Raw genomic sequence first — 14,597 nt, 5'->3', positions numbered from 1 at the left:
TGCTCACATCTCATTTCCTTCAAAAACCACTTCCTCCAGCGCCGGCCTCTCCCCCCACAGCCCATGGAGACTGAGGCTGCTCCGCCGGCGGCACCGCAGAGCCACTGCCATGCTCCATTCTGTGCCCACACTGCCAGGCCTGGCTCCTGCTCCCCACCACAGCCAGGGCCAAGGATGGGCTCTGCCCATGGAGGAGCTGCCTCAGACCCACCCCAGCACAGGAAAGGAGCAGTGAGTTGTGACAAAAGGGGACAATGCTCCTGCTGTGGTCTCACCCCTTCTCACCTGGCTCCATCCCACACCCACAGAGCATCGAGGCTACTGCCCAAGCCATGGCACAGCTGCCTTTTTTTGGTTTGTTTTTATTATTAAATACACCCTGGGAGGCACAGAGGGAAGTGAGGCCAGAGCCCATCCACCCTGGCAGGCCCAGAGCCTTAAACAAATAAAAACCCCACAACAAAAAGTTAAAAACAAAAATAAAAAAGCACCCAAACAAAACCCCTAACAATGCCAGACCTCCCTCCCCATCTCCAACTCCCACAGTCTAGATTTAGAAAGAAACCCACAAAGAACAAAAGAAGGAGAAAGTCCCCAGGAAATCCACCCCGAGCAGCAGCCTGCACGATGCCTGGCCGCAGTCGCAGGGCCACCTCCACCCCTCTCCGCTCTTCTCCAGCTGGGATGCCACAGCCACTGGCTGCACGTTCTTTGGGAAGTCAGCAGTAGGGCAGGTAGAGTCCACCTGTCCATCCACGTGGACACCTGCCTGTCCTGCAGTTGGCACCTCTCAGGCTCAGTAAATGATCTCGTAAACTGTCGCTTTCTTGTCCCCTGAGCCGGTCACGATGAACTGGTCATCCGTGGAGATGTCACAGCTGAGGACTGAGGAGGTTTCCTTCGACTGGAATAAACAGGAGTAAACACAAGAAGCAGCCCCAGAGCAAAGTCCCACCCACTCCTCGGGGGAGTTGCACCCAGGGAGGCTGCAGGGATGAGTTTATGGGGTTTGTTATTGCCAACACACATTTACAGCTGGGTTCTACTGGGTTCTACTGGGCAGCCTCACCCAAAGGAAGCCCCAGCCCTGCTGGCTGCTCACCTGGAAGATGCTGGCTCCATAGGGCGTCCGCCAGGCGTTGAGCAGGTTGTCCTTCCCCGTGCTCACAAACCACTTCCCTGTGGAGGGACAAAGCAGCCTGATGTCACCAAAGCAGGCCCAGCAGCTGGATCCCATCAGCAAGTCCTGCCCAGGCTGTGAAACACATGCTGAGGCAGCCACATCTCTGCCACCCACGAGCCAAGAGAACATGAAGGGGAGTTTGGCTCCAGCAGCCAGCACTGCTCCAGGAGGGTTGGATGCCCCTTCTCTGACTGTCATCCACCGGGGACAGGGCTGGCTATGGGAACAAATGTGTGAGCCCAGAGCAATGACCCCTGTGACACACAGCCAGAAATAGAGGTGACTTCCATGAAGCTCCAGAGCAAGAGGGGCCAGGAGAGGCATGCCTACCACAGGAGGCGAATTTGAGAGAGAGGACACAGCTCTCGTGGAGGTGCAGCTGGTACTTGTCCGGTTTGGTGACGTGCAGGATCTCCACATTGCTGCTCTCCATCCCCACCGCCAGCCACTCTCCCATGGGGCAGTAGCCCAGGGAGAAGATCTGAGGGGACAGACAGGCTCTCACAGTGGCCTGGTAGATCCCATCTGGCCCCATGTTGCCCCCAAAGAGCCCCAGCCCTACCTGGGAGCTGAAGTCGTGCTGCTGCAGCTGCCGCCCCTCCCGCAGGTCCCAGCAGCGCACGGTGTTGTCCAGACCCCCTGTCCACAGCTTGGTACCATCGTTGGAGATGTCGATGCAGCTGGCACCGTCTGTGTGGCCTTGAAACTGCCTGGGAAAGAGGGGGATGGAGAGGGCAAGGGCACAGCTGTCAGGGGTGCCAACACCTGCAGCACAGAGTGTGGGCAGGGCAGCACCCAGCAGTGAGGAGCTGCAAGGACAGGCACTGTCCCCCGGTCAGGGTTAGACACAGGGAGGGATGGGGACATACTGCAGGGGACTGAGTGCTCCCTGGCCCGAGGAGCCCTCAGCAGTCCTGCCCATGCTCCCCCCCTGCCCTTGGCTCACCTGACCAGTGTCTGGTTCTGCAGGTCCCACACCACGATGTTGCCGTCGCTGCAGCAGGAGAAGCAGACTTTGGCGTCAGGGCTGATGGCCAGGGCGTAGCAAGCAGGGGCAGAGGAGGTGAGCTCAGCCTTGATGCGGGGCGTGGGGGCTGCCAGGTCCCAGATGGACAGGGTGCTGGCCTCCCCTCCCACGATCAGGCTGCGGCCGTCGGGGAGCAGCTTGCAGGAACGGATGTAGTTGTCACGGTTCTGGATGCAGGGGGGCACAGGGTGCAGGACAAGGCAAGAAAGAGATGATGAGCACACAGAGCATTGCAGATATGAAAGGCCCCTCTGTATCCCCACTGGAACAGGGGCAATTCCCCTTCCAGCCCCACCCCACAAGGCCTTTCTGCTCCTCCTCCTCATCCTCCTCACCAGGCAGTCCAGCTGAGCCACGGCTGTCTTGGTGCCTGGCTGCCCCACGTCCCACACCTTGACACAGCCCTTGCCCCCGGTGTAGACGTGTCGCGTGGAGTTGCTGATGGTGACAGCACAGACCACCTCGCCGTGGCTCAGGGTGTGCAGCTGCCGGGCGTGCCGGGGGATGCCGGAGCCGATGAGGGCGTCGGGGGGGAAAGGCACCGGCTGCATCTGCCCATCGGCGCTGACGTGGAACGAGTAGGCACTGCAAGGGAGGAGAGTAGTGAGATCCACACCACAATCCTGCGTGGGCAGTGCCCAGTGCCATGCTGGTCTGACATAGCCAGCACTGTTTGGAGTCAGAGCTTGTGAGCAAATCACACCTGGTGATGCCAGTTGAGCACACAACAGCCACCGCCCAGGACCTGGATTCCCCCAGGCTGTGCTCCCCATCCCTGTTGCCCTCAGCTTGTCTACACTGCCCAGCTTGTCTACACAAGCCACCTCACCCCCTGCCCCAGTGCAGGCCCACCCAGCCTGGCCCCACTTACGGCTTCCCCGAGGTCCCCACTTGCATGCCGGCCACCAGCCCTGGGACGCGCATGTGGGGGTGAGGGTCGTAGCCCACCTGGAGGGGACAGCGGGTGAGAGCAGCTCACACTGCGTGGCCCCACAGCCCCACGGGGACAAGGTCACGCACCAGGGGTGAACGCCCATAGCCACCAGCTCCCACGGCGGCCGCTGCCCCGTTGAGCTGCGGGGACATGAGGTGGAGGCTGGCGTAGGTGCCAGTCCCGGCCACGTCCCCGTTGACCGCAGGGTGTGCCAAGCTAAAGGCGGCCGAGTAGGGGCTCTGCACTCCCAGCGGATTCCTCAGGCCCAGGGCTGGTGGGGGAGAGGCAGAGTGAAGAGATGGGGTGCTGGAGACAGAGCTTGGAGACCCAAGCAGTCCCCGGTGGGGTCAAGCTCACCCAGAGGGTCCACAGGGACCTTGGCAGTGGTGGGGCGAAACTGCTGGGTGCTGCTGGAGCCTGGGATGGTGTCACCCTGGGAGGTGGGTGTGCTGGACTTCAGGCTGGGTGTCCCTGCCTTCTCCACCTGCCAGACACAGAATGGGGATGCAGCAACTCCCCTGCTAGGGCATCCCTGTTAGCTCCCCCTCAACAACAGCCCAGCACAGACAGCACTGCAGGGCCTGTGCGAGGGGATTTGAGCTGAGATCCAACAAAGCAGGAGTCTCTCCCTGTCCCTCCAGCACTTTGCCCCATGGGTTTGGAGGCAGAGGGACCCATGAGTGGCTGCTGTCAGCCAAGCCTGAGCAGCAGGGACACAAGCAGAGGCCCTGAGGGAACACACATACCGTGGGTGCATCCTTGCTCCGAGATGGGGACGTGCTGCTGGAGGAAGCCATGGAGGTCGGGCTGAGTGGTATGGCCTCCTTCCTGCCCAGTGGGACTTTCTCCACCCCGTTCTCCCGAGACGAGTAGGAGTGGACGCTGTGCGGGGAAGAGGGGTCCTGGGGAGGGACAGAAATCAGCAGGCAGCAGAGCAGGCAGGACAGCAGGGACATCCCAGGTCGTGGGATGGTGACTCAAGCAAGGGCCAGGCTGGCAGCCTGGATCCTAGGGCTCACTGCTGCTCCTGGCTAGGGTCAGGGAGCACAATTCCCACTGGCACCTCCCTGTGATGCCCACATCTGCCTGGTAGCCCCACCCTCAAGAATGGACAGTGCACAGTGACCCTAGCCTCCTCCCAATGTCCCAGCACACTGACCTCATCCACCACCAAGTTGTCTTCACTTTTGTCTGCATCACTGCCCTGAAACACGGAGCACGGTTGGAGCCAAAGGGGCTGCAGCTGCCCTCACTGCTGCCTGGAGCTGCACCAGAGGCACAGGCAGCTCCATTTATCACCCCACAGGAGAGGATGGGGCCACCCCGAGCCCCCCAGCCCTGGGCTCACATAGTCTGTAACAAAGTCCTTCTCCTCCACCTTCCTCTTCTTGCTGCTGCTCAGGTACTCGGCGATGGCTCGTGCTCGCTCCCCGTTTGACAGTGCCAGGGAGCTCTGGGATGAGGGGACAGTGTCAGTGGCTGGGGACGCTGTGCCCAGCTCTTGGGACAGGCAGCACCAAGGCAGGGCTGCGGCTGACTCCTGGAGCATAGAGGGCTGCAGTGCAGCCCCCCATGTCCTGACCACAGCCTGTGCTGCCACAGAACGGTGCAAGGGAAGGAAAAGGCACTTACAGGGCCAGGGTCTCGGTCTGTCGCTGTGGCAACGCAGAGCAGCAGCAGGAGGAGGAGGAGGAGGGAAGAGGGGACATGCTGTGTTACTGCCAAGAGCCTCCCAGGAAAGTCACCCACTTCACCTACAGGTGTTGGGGCATTCACAGCAGGGCCAGACCAGCACGAGAGCAGCAGGGTGGTCCTGGGTCCCCACCAGGGAAGACCCCCCAGCAGCCCACCTCACCACCCTCCCATGAGGGTGCTGGTCAGTGGGGAATGTTCCCCCCCAAACCCTTTGCAGCTGCAAGCCCCCTGCCCCTCCAGCCCAGTCAGCAGCCCTGAGGCATGGACAAGTGGCCCCCATACCGGGGAAGTGCCCACCTAGGAAGGGCATGGGGAGCAGGAGCAGCCCCAGGGCTCCCCACCAGCTGTTCCCAGGTTCTCTCAGATCCAACTGCCCCCAGCCCTGCCTCCCCCCACACTCACCCCTGGACTCTGTGTCGTGGACTCCTCGGTCATCCTTGGCGAGGAGCTGTGCCTGGGCCCCCAGTGCCCCCGAGAGTGCCAGCAGCCCCGAGGCACTGCTGATGCCAGCGAGGCCAGTGGGCTGCATCCCAGAGGGGTGGGGGGTCAGCGGGATGGGGGGAGCGTGGTGCGAGAGGTGCTGGGTCTGGAGCTGGTGCTGGAGAGGAGCGAGAGGAGAGAGCAGAGTCGAAGGGCTGTGCCAGGACAGCTGCTGGGCAAGGAGGGGCAAGAGGCAGCCCTGGGTCAGTCAGCAATGGGGCCTGGGTGTGGAGGGGCAGGGTATGCCGAGAGTGTCCCCAGTAAGGCTCCGGAGGACACCACGTCCCTCCCACCGACCCCTCCTGCTGATTCCTCCCGCCCTGGGCTGGATGGGGGACTCTGGCAGTACCCAGAGCACTGTACTGCTGCAGTCTCGAGGGAATAACTGAGTGAGGATGATGGTGAACCCCCTCCACCCGGGCCGCAGGGCGTCAGGACACAGGGACACGCACCAGCCACTACCCCCACCCCCAGCTGCATCTCCTCCATCCCGAGTCTTGCTGGCAGCCCCCCAAATCAGCCTGGTTTGCCCCTCTCCTCCCCACTGACTCAGCCGCGGGTGGGAGAAGGCACTAAGGGCATGGGGCCATGCCAGGGGCAGGAGGACTCCCCAGCCCAGGGATGGCAGGAGCCTGGCAGGCGCCATCATGACAGAGCCCCTCAGCCCTGGCCCGGGAGTGGCGGGAGGTGGTGGGCAGAGGGTTGACGTACCCCGATGGCCGCGTTCAGGTCGGTCATAGTCACCTGCTTCGCACGCTCCACAGCCTGGACCACCTGCTGCTGGTGCTGTGGGGAGACAAGAGCGGGGCTGGGACAGGCTCGTGTCTTTCCCTGGGCCCCAAAGGAGCTCTGCACACCTGGCTGGGGCCCGAGGGCTCACCCACCTCCTGAGACAGGAACGGGATGAGCTGGGCGCAGATCACGTTGAGCCGCTTGGCGATCTCCGTCTGGCAGGAGAGGAGAGACAGAGCCCATCAGGGCAAGGGGCAGAGCAGACCCCACGCTGAGGGGCCTCAGTGCTGCCAGGAGAACCCCCTCACCACGGGTGCTTGGCCCAAGCATCCTCAGGGTGCTGCCATTCAGCCCCAAGGGCTGTTGCTCAGCACGAAGGAGCAGAAACACCCTGGGGGGACAATTCTTGTTCCTAACAACACCCCTTCCAAAAACCAGTAGCCTCCATCCCCATCCTGAGAGCCCTGGGATGGCTTCCACATCCTCCCTGGCAGGGACACGAAGCCCCATGGCCCACGCCATTGAGGCAAGCCCCCAAGCAAGCCCCCAGCCCTGCAGCCACGGCCCCTGCAGGCTCCCCCCGGCCCTCCACGCAGCCTCCCGCCGGCACCATGCCTGCTACCTGCCGCCCTCCCAGCCCACAGGAAGCCCTGGAGAGGTGTTCTCCTTCCAGCTGCTGTTTTTCTGCAACACTCGAGTGCCACTGGCAATCAAGAGTGCAGAACGCGGGGAGGAAGAGAAGCGTCGTGCTGCGCTGTGCCATGTTCCCATGGCACCCCCCTGCCAGCTTCCAGGGCCCCATGTTCCCATGGCACCCCCCTGCCAGCTCCAGGGCCCCATGTTCCCATGGCACCCCCCTGCCAGCTTCCAGGGCCCCATGTTCCCATGGCACCCCCCCTGCCAGCTTCCAGGGCCCCCACCGGCCCCACCCTGCACAGCTCGGGTGAGGGGAGAGGACAGATATTCAGCCATCCCCGGCCTCACAGACACATCCCCGGGAAGAAGCCCCAGGGGCTGCGGGGACAGCCCCCTGCCGCTGTCCCCGCAGCCGAGAGAGCAGACACTGCTCGAGGCAATAGCGGAGCCACCCACGCAGAGCTCTGTCCCCCAGAGAGGGGACAGAGATCAGCAGCTCTCCCTAAACCCAGGAAGGGGAGGGATCCTTCTGCTCTTGGATGGGCGGGGGATGCCCCGAGTATCAGAGTCAAGATGCTGTCTCAAGCTCCAAGGAGCTCCCTGTGCACCCTGGTGGGGAGGATAAAAACACTCTAGAGCCAGCAGGGCTGAGAGGAGGGGGTCTAACCCTTTCCCAGAGGAGACCAAAGGCTGAAGAGCCCCACCAGCCAGGGCCGGAGCTGACCCCTGGATGTCCCTGCCAGGACCTTGGGCACGTCTCCCATGCCCAGCTGGCGCAGGTGCTGAAGTGCCAGGGTGAGGGGCCACAGCATTGCCCGGCTGGTGTGGGGACACAGTCCCAGGGACACTCTATGCTGCCCTCCAGAGCAGCTGCCGACCTGTTCTTGCCAGCCCCAGAGCACAGAAACAATCTGGCACCTGCCCTCACTTCCCCTTCTGAGGGAGGAAAAAAGAGAAAGAAAAGAAAGGAAGAGGGGGGAGCAAGGAGATTTGGCAGCCGGCAGTTCTGGGAAGGATTTAGCTGTCTCCCGGGGCCGGCAGTGATGGATTCTCTTCCCTAATGCACTGATGGGCAGCAGCTCCTTGGGGAGAGCTGCCTCCAATTCACTCGCACTCGTTAATGTGCAATTTACTGGCACTTTAACGCTCTCAGCATGAAAAATGATCACGCTGTTTGCAGCCCCCCCAGCCACCAGCACCGTCACCTCCCCTCTGGCTCGCGGTGAGCAAGTCCAAGGCCAGGCAGATTCGGGGAGGTGGTTTTATAGAAAGCTACAGGCCCCTTCCATGCCAAAAACAAAGCAACAATAAAAAATTAATGTCTCCTGCTTGTTCCTGTCTTGATCTTCTCCTGCCAAGCCTGTGGCTGCCTGGAGAGCTGCACCACCACAGCCAACCCCCAGCCCTATTTACCTCCTAACAAACCCAGAGCAAAACCCCACGCCTTGGCCCTTGCTGATGCCAGCACTGCTGGGCACCTGGGGAGCCCCTGGGAACACTGGGCACAGCAAGAACAGAGGCCACACCACACCACGGCACTACCCAGCCTCCATCCACGGCCATGGGGCGATCGCTGCCTCTGGGGCAGCCAGGAGTGCTCAGGACATGTCTGAGCAGCTCAGGATTTGGGGGAAGGGGAAGGAAAGACAGCGACCCAATCCCCCCAGGGCTGCGATAACCCGCAGCTCCCGAGCCGGCAGTTCCCGTTCCTCACACAATGGCCGCTGGCTGTCAGAGCAGACTTACGGGCCCTTGTTAAAAGTGCCGACAGCTCACTGGCCGGCGGCCAGCGGCACCTGGGGCTGGCAGAAAACACGAGCCTGCGAGGGCTGGGAGAGAACCAGCAGCCAGAGGAGAGGAGCTCGCAACCCTCCGGGAGAGGCTCCGGGCTGGGCGAACCCTTGGCATCGTCCCTCGCAAGGGCAGCTTCACACCTCAGCCTCACCGGGGATGCCGGGACAAGGAGGGCAGCCCAGAGCGGTAGGAACACCCTCCCAGCGGGCACAAAGCTGGCAGGAGTGGCTGACAGGGGACAGGGGACAGAATCGCCCCAGTGCCCACCCGAGCAAGCTCCTGCGCAACAGTTGGCGTCGGCGGGCGCGGGGCGGGCAGGAAGGCGGCGGCAGCGCGCCTCGCCAGGCTCCTCCGCAGCCTCTTTAAAAATAGATGAGAAGAAACCTTCTGTCTCAGAGCAGCTGGTGACCCGGAGCTCGGCACAGGGGAGGAAGGGAGGAAGGGAGGGAGGGAGTAGAGGAAGGGAGGGAGGGATGGGGAAGCAGCGAGGGAGGATGCGCAGCGCTGAGCCCCCGGAGAGCCCACCCTGCACCCACACCCCAACACCCTTCTTTCCACCTCAGAATGCTCCTCAGCCTTGGCCCCTGGGTGAGCTGTCTCCAGGCCTGTGGGCAGCAAAGGTGGCGAGCCAGAGCTCATCATGCTGCTGTGACCCTGCAGCCCCCCTTGCCCTGAGGAAGAAGCCTTAACAACAGTCCCCCCACGACCACTCACAACTGGTGTGAGCAGCCATGCAAGCACAAGTCCTCTACCACTGCTCTCTGCCTGACACAACAAGTGCATCACAATCCAGCCAGGGCACCCTGAACACAGACAAGTTTTTGGAGAGCTTTGGAGGCAGCCAAGGCCATCATGCAGAGCAACACAAAGCTCCCAAAGCACAGAGGAGGGGACACATCCCCCATAAGCACAGCCTTCCCTGAGCTACAGCAGGGAGAAAACTCCCACGTCATCTGTGGGGCCAGCCCTGAAGAGCCCTGATGGCAAGGTGGGGCCAGGGAGCTGGAACCAAGGAGCTGGACAGCATTCCCAACCCACCCAGACTCACCTGTTTGTGCATCTCGATGTTTAGGCCATAGGACATCTCGTAGTACTGTCAGGGAGAGAAGGCAGCATCAGCATGGCTCTGGAAACCAGGGGAACTCACAACCAGAAAGTTCTCTCCAGTGTTAGCACACCAGGTCAGCCTGGCCACCAACAGCCATGGGGACAACACAGTCCCCAGCTCCTCTTCCAGGAGCAGAGGAGCACATGGCTGTAGCCCATGGGATGGATATAGTCCTCCCTGGGCTCCTGCAGGAATAGGGACAACCCACACAGAAGCAGCTTTGCCACAGCAAGCCCTGCTCAAACACCACAGCTCTTTTTTGGGGAAAATCAGACACTAACAGCCACAAGAACCAGATCTCAGGGCCTGGCCACACAACCCAAAAGCAAGGGGAAGGCAAAGCATCCCTGCATGTCCTTTGATGGTTCAGAGGAGATCCCACGCCACCCTTCTCCTTTCAGGTGGAGCTCACTAACCATGACATAATGACGCTGGATTTCTGTTTTTTCTGTTGCCAGCTTTTCGCATTCTAACTTCAAGCTGTAAAAATAAAGAGGAGAGAGAGGGAGAAGGAGTGACCCCCCCTGGTCCTCCCACTGACAGGATTTCCCTGGCTGGATGGAGCTTGAGCCCTCCCAGTGTACCACATGCTTCAGCCTCCTCTCAGCTTCAATCCCATCTCCCAGCACAAGCCAAGAAAACCACCTGAAAGCGGGCGGGAAGGGGCTGATAAAGAGGAGATGGACGGCAAAGGGATCTGGGCATCAGGGAGCAATTTGCACGGACTCTTAACCCCCTCCCCAGCATCTGCTTCCCAAATGTAGGGAGCTGCAAAGCCCAGCAGCGTTTCAAACCTTGCTCTGCCCTGCACAGTGTGGGGAAGGGGAGGTGATCCTGGACAGCAGCCTCATGGATCAGAGGGACTCCAGGTCTAAGTGATGGCTCCAGCCCAGACCAGGAACTGGGTGCTGGAAGCCAGCACCTCCTCTTAGGTTTTTTGGCAGGCAAAAGTCAGGTTTCCCCCTCAAACAGAGTCATTTCAAGCTACCGAGGTGGTGCTTGGCACAGCCATCCTCTGGAGGGACCAGTGCTCACAGCCACGAGGGACAGAGCTGCCCAGCGCCAGCAGGAGCCAGCTGCTGGCCAGCACCAGTGAAGTGCCCAGTTCACATGCTGGCATGGGAACTCTGGCAGCTTCTCACCTGTGGTATTGGTTCTGCAGGAACTGGAATTCCTCCTTGATGCGATCCAAGGTCTCTGGGTAAGTCAGCTTGAGGGACTGGGGGGTGCTGGGGATGGCACTGGCAGCAACGGCGGCTCCCGAGGCAGCAGAGGGTGCCTGGAGGTGGGCCTAGGCAGAGATGGGACCTCTGGGGTCACTGCTGCTGCCCAGCTAGGCTGGCACATCCCCCAGGGGTTTCCTGCACCCGGGGAAGAGGCTATGGGCTCATATGGGAGAGCACGACATGCAGGAGGTGGCAAAAGGAGCTACTAGAGAGGAAACTGGTCACAACCAGGCACCAAGGGCCTTGTCAGCATCAGTTTGGCCACTGGGCCAGAGAGGATTAATGACCACGGGTGGCACTGGGCATGGCACAGACCTAGTAGCCTGTCCTTGCCAGACAGCCACACAGCTGAGTTTCCTGCCTGCCCATCACTGTCCCACCATCACGCCCTGCTGGATCCCACTCCCAGCACCTCACAAAGCCCAGACCCTCAGCGCTGGGGCTCAGCACCACTTTGGAAAGAGCCCCAGCATTGCTCCTGAGCATCACACACTGTCAGCACCGGGCGGGGAACTGGGGTTTGGGGGCGCAGGCCGTGCGAGGGCCGAGGTGGCACTGCTGCGAGGGGACGAGGCCACGCGTGGGCTCACCGGGGGCCGGTTCTGCGGGAACATCCTTGGCACCGGACAGGCCCGGAACCCTCCGGCCGCGCGGGCCCCACGGCAGGCTCGGGACGGGGCCTGGAAACAGCTCCCAGCTCCGGATCAGGCCCTGGAGAAGAAGCCGGGGGTCACCGCCCGGCGCTGCCCGGGGGCGCGGGGCTCTTCGGGAGCCGCAGCGGAGCCCCGGAGCCCCGGCCCCGCCCGCAGCCCCCCCGCGCCCCGCGACCCCCGCGCCGCACGCCCGCCGTTCCCGCGGGGACCGAGGGCCCCGGGGCTCCCTCCGGGCTCCGCGGACCCGCCCAGCCCCGGCCCCCCGCGCCGCGCAGACAATGGCCCCGCCGCCGCCCGCCGCAGGTACGGCCGCGGGGCGGGACCGGCCTCGCCGCCGACCCAGTCCCAAGCGGGGCTGGACCCCGGCCGGCGGAGACCGAGCCGAACCGAGCCGGACCGGACCGCCGGCACGGGACAGGACGGAACGGGACGGGACTCACCGCGCTGCGGGTCCCAGACCCGGCCCCGGCCCCAGGCGCGCGCCCCTGCGGCGGGGCGGGCCGGGCCGGGCCGAGCCGAGCCCGGTAGAGCCGAGCCGGGCCGAGCCGAGCCGAGCCGGGCCGGGCCGGGCCGAGCCGAGTCCAGCCGAGTGCAGCCGAGCCGGGCCGAGCCCCCGCCCCGCCCCGCCCCGCCCCGCCCCGCCCGCCGCGGCCGCCGCTCTGCGGAGCGCGATCAATGAACGAGCGCGAGCGCCAGCTCCACGTGGGGCCTGGCCCGTGCGGGCAATCGCCCCAGCCGCCAGCCAATGGGAGCGCGTAGAGGGCGGCCGCCCCCACGTGGGGCGCGAGGAACTGCCTTCCCATTGGCCAGAGCGGGCCCGGCCGGCGCGCGGGGTGTCAATCAAGGGAGGCAGAGCGGCGAACGAGGGGGCGGTGCCGCGGTTTAACCCGTGCGGGACCGGGGGACCGGAGCGGACCGGGAGGAAACGGGGAGGGGCCTCCCCCGCCGCCCCACGCGGGATCCCGGGGCACGGCACAGCCCCTCCCAGCCCCGCGGTGAGGACCACCCCTCCGGGATGCCCGCAAAACGGAGCCGGGAGGTTGCACCGGAGCCGCTACACCGGCTGCTCCGGGCAGCAGCGGCTCGGCTTCGGGGCTTTTTGCTGGTAAAACACAAGAAGTCGTCGCGTCCCATTCCGTGTCCCTTCACCCCCTGCTTTGTTTTTGTTTTTTTTTTTAATTAAGAAAATAAACGAACCCGACACCACCCACACATCCCTCCCCGGGCTTCAGGTCCCGCCTCACCGGGAATTCCCTGCACCGTGTGATGGTGGGGAGCGGCTGCATCCCTCTCCCCGACAGCTCAGGCTCTGGCCTGGGAAGAGCTCCTGGGAAAGGCTCTTTTCTCAGCCCCAGCAAAGGGGCCTGATAGCCTCCCAGCTCCCTGTCGTCACCCCACGTCCCTTGGGATGGGCAGATACTTGGGATGGGCAGATACTTGGACTGGGAAAGGGACCCCCATGTCCCTGTCCCAGCAGCCCTACAACAGCCCTGTCACCGTCCTCCCAGAGTTCCCCGTGTTTCCAGCCAGCCGGCCGAGGTCCGCACAACCCACTTGGGCTTTCTCACGGATTTTCTGGTGGTTTTACTCCTTTCCGGGAGATCGGCGGTTGCTCGACATTTTCTGCTGCTGCAGGTCAATCCAGGCTTACAATGAGCAGGAAATAAAACATTTGAGGAGCAGCAGCTGTGAGGAGTCTGTCCGCCTCTCCCCCTCTTTAACCTTAATCCATGAGCAGGCCAGCGCTTTCCTCCTCTCCACAGCTCCATCCTCGTGGTCCTGTCGCCGTCCAAAGGCAGCGATGGGTCGGCAACGGACAGAATCATCCCCACAGCAGTGGCCACTGATGCCGGTTGTCAGCAGAGCTGGCAGGGTACGGAGTGGGAGAACCAGAGCCCCTCCTTGGGGATGGCAACTTGCCTCCAGCCCCTGGAAGAAAAGAACAATAACAATCATAACCTCAACAAACCCACTGGAATTGAGCAGGACTGCAGAAGGACCACCCTGAGCCTGCCCAAAGGACTCAGCAGTCCCGGGGGTGATGGGCTATGCTGGCCCCTCGGGCTGGGAGCAGGATTTTCCAGCTTTGAGCCAGGTTCTGCTGCCTTCACTGAGTCAAGGACCGCCCTTAGTCCCCCTGTGGGAAGCCCAGCTCATTTAGCCCCATTTTGCCCTGTCTGTTCCCTAGCAGGGCCAGGATTTTCTGAGAGCAGCTGCGAGCTCAGATGGGAGATCTCCCGTTACTGCAGCTCTGCTGAGGGCAGAGGGAGAGAGACTCCCCCTCTCTTGAGCTGGGGATGCCCCTGTTCTCACTGCACCACTCTTGGCCCTGCACCAGCAACCCGTGGGGTTTGTGCTCAGTAGAGGGAGGGGGGCTTCTGGGGAAAGCAGCAGAAGAGCAGTCTCCCAACCCTTATTATATTTTAAAATGTAATAACAGCACGATGTCTATTTTCGTAGACAGAACAGATCATTTCTGGAAGAGGCCCATAAATCTCAAACAGAGGGGAAATAATTTGGCCAAGGTCATGTTAAGGCAAAATATTAAAATAGAAAGAAAAAGAAAAGCAGTTTAGAGCTGGACTGAGGCACCATCTCTGCTCCTAAACCTCCCTCCCCAGCCTGGGAACCCCATCCCCCTTGCCCTTCAGCTTCCCAGCATTACTCCGTGGGGCTGAAGGGGCCAAAATGCACATGAGGGGCTGGCTGGGAGAGACCAAGGGAGCAGAACAGAACAGGAACCTCAGCAGGGGCCCTGGCAGGATCCTGCTGAACCCCTCTCTCCCAGGGCCTGCCCCCCTGCAGCAGCTCCTGCACACTGTGCTGTGCCTGGGGAGGCCTCAGGCATGCAGGATATGGGACTAGGGACAGGCTGAGCTGTCCCCCCTGGCTCAGGATCACCACCATAAGGAAAGGATGGCAGCAGTGATCAGCAAATGCCATTCCAGCACTGATGAGGACAACCCCTGCCACTGCCATCTCTCCTGTCCTTGCCGGCAGTCCCTCCATCCCATCCATGCTACCAGGGCACTGGCAGCACCATCCATCACCACAGCTGCTCACGCTGTGCATCCTGGAAGAGGCAGAGTGGGCAGGGGAGAGGTGCAGGTTGGCAGGGCACGACCTGCT

At 62.4% G+C, this 14,597-nt stretch overlaps 1 protein-coding gene across 3 annotated transcripts; it reads right to left on the bottom strand.

Annotated features, from left to right (window-relative positions):
• Nucleotides 1-342: 342 nt before the first annotated feature.
• LOC146426238 (transducin-like enhancer protein 1) lies at nt 343-12,073 on the bottom strand. 3 transcript variants are annotated; one of them, XR_014846232.1, is made up of 21 exons: nt 11,909-12,073; nt 11,406-11,526; nt 10,732-10,880; nt 10,006-10,069; nt 9,530-9,574; nt 6,204-6,266; nt 6,031-6,105; nt 5,242-5,488; nt 4,777-4,799; nt 4,493-4,597; nt 4,304-4,348; nt 3,891-4,046; nt 3,502-3,628; nt 3,231-3,415; nt 3,082-3,158; nt 2,546-2,795; nt 2,130-2,377; nt 1,746-1,889; nt 1,514-1,664; nt 1,103-1,179; nt 343-904 (listed from the first exon to the last, which is right to left on the bottom strand). XR_014846232.1 is itself a non-coding variant. In XM_085040438.1 (21 exons), the coding sequence occupies exons 2-21, from the start codon at nt 11,427-11,429 to the stop codon at nt 797-799; spliced, it is 2,367 nt and encodes a 788-aa protein (XP_084896564.1). In that variant the 5' UTR covers nt 11,430-11,526; nt 11,909-12,072; the 3' UTR covers nt 343-796. The 3 variants fall into 3 exon arrangements, 2 of the variants coding, with proteins under 2 accessions (XP_084896564.1, XP_084896565.1); XM_085040438.1 differs by having other exon boundaries at nt 1,746-1,893; nt 11,909-12,072; XM_085040439.1 differs by having other exon boundaries at nt 1,746-1,893; nt 5,242-5,437; nt 11,909-12,071.
• Between the last annotated feature and the right edge of the window lie 2,524 nt (nt 12,074-14,597).

Source organism: Lichenostomus cassidix, chromosome 28, assembly GCF_008360975.1.
Source record: "Lichenostomus cassidix isolate B80296 chromosome 28, HeHo_3.0, whole genome shotgun sequence".
In the NCBI taxonomy this organism is placed as follows: Eukaryota; Metazoa; Chordata; class Aves; order Passeriformes; family Meliphagidae; genus Lichenostomus; species Lichenostomus cassidix.
This window is presented reverse-complemented; position numbering and strand designations above follow the sequence as displayed.

Excerpts from the sequence above, each read along its gene's own strand:
- LOC146426238 (XM_085040438.1), bottom strand. The coding sequence starts at position 11,429 with ATGTTCCCGCAGAACCGGCCCCCG. Across the intron at positions 10,070-10,731 it reads CTGCAGAACCAATACCACAG|CTTGAAGTTAGAATGCGAAA; the intron begins GTGAGAAGCTGC and ends TTATTTTTACAG. Across the intron at positions 905-1,102 it reads ATGGAGCCAGCATCTTCCAG|TCGAAGGAAACCTCCTCAGT; the intron begins GTGAGCAGCCAG and ends TGTTTATTCCAG.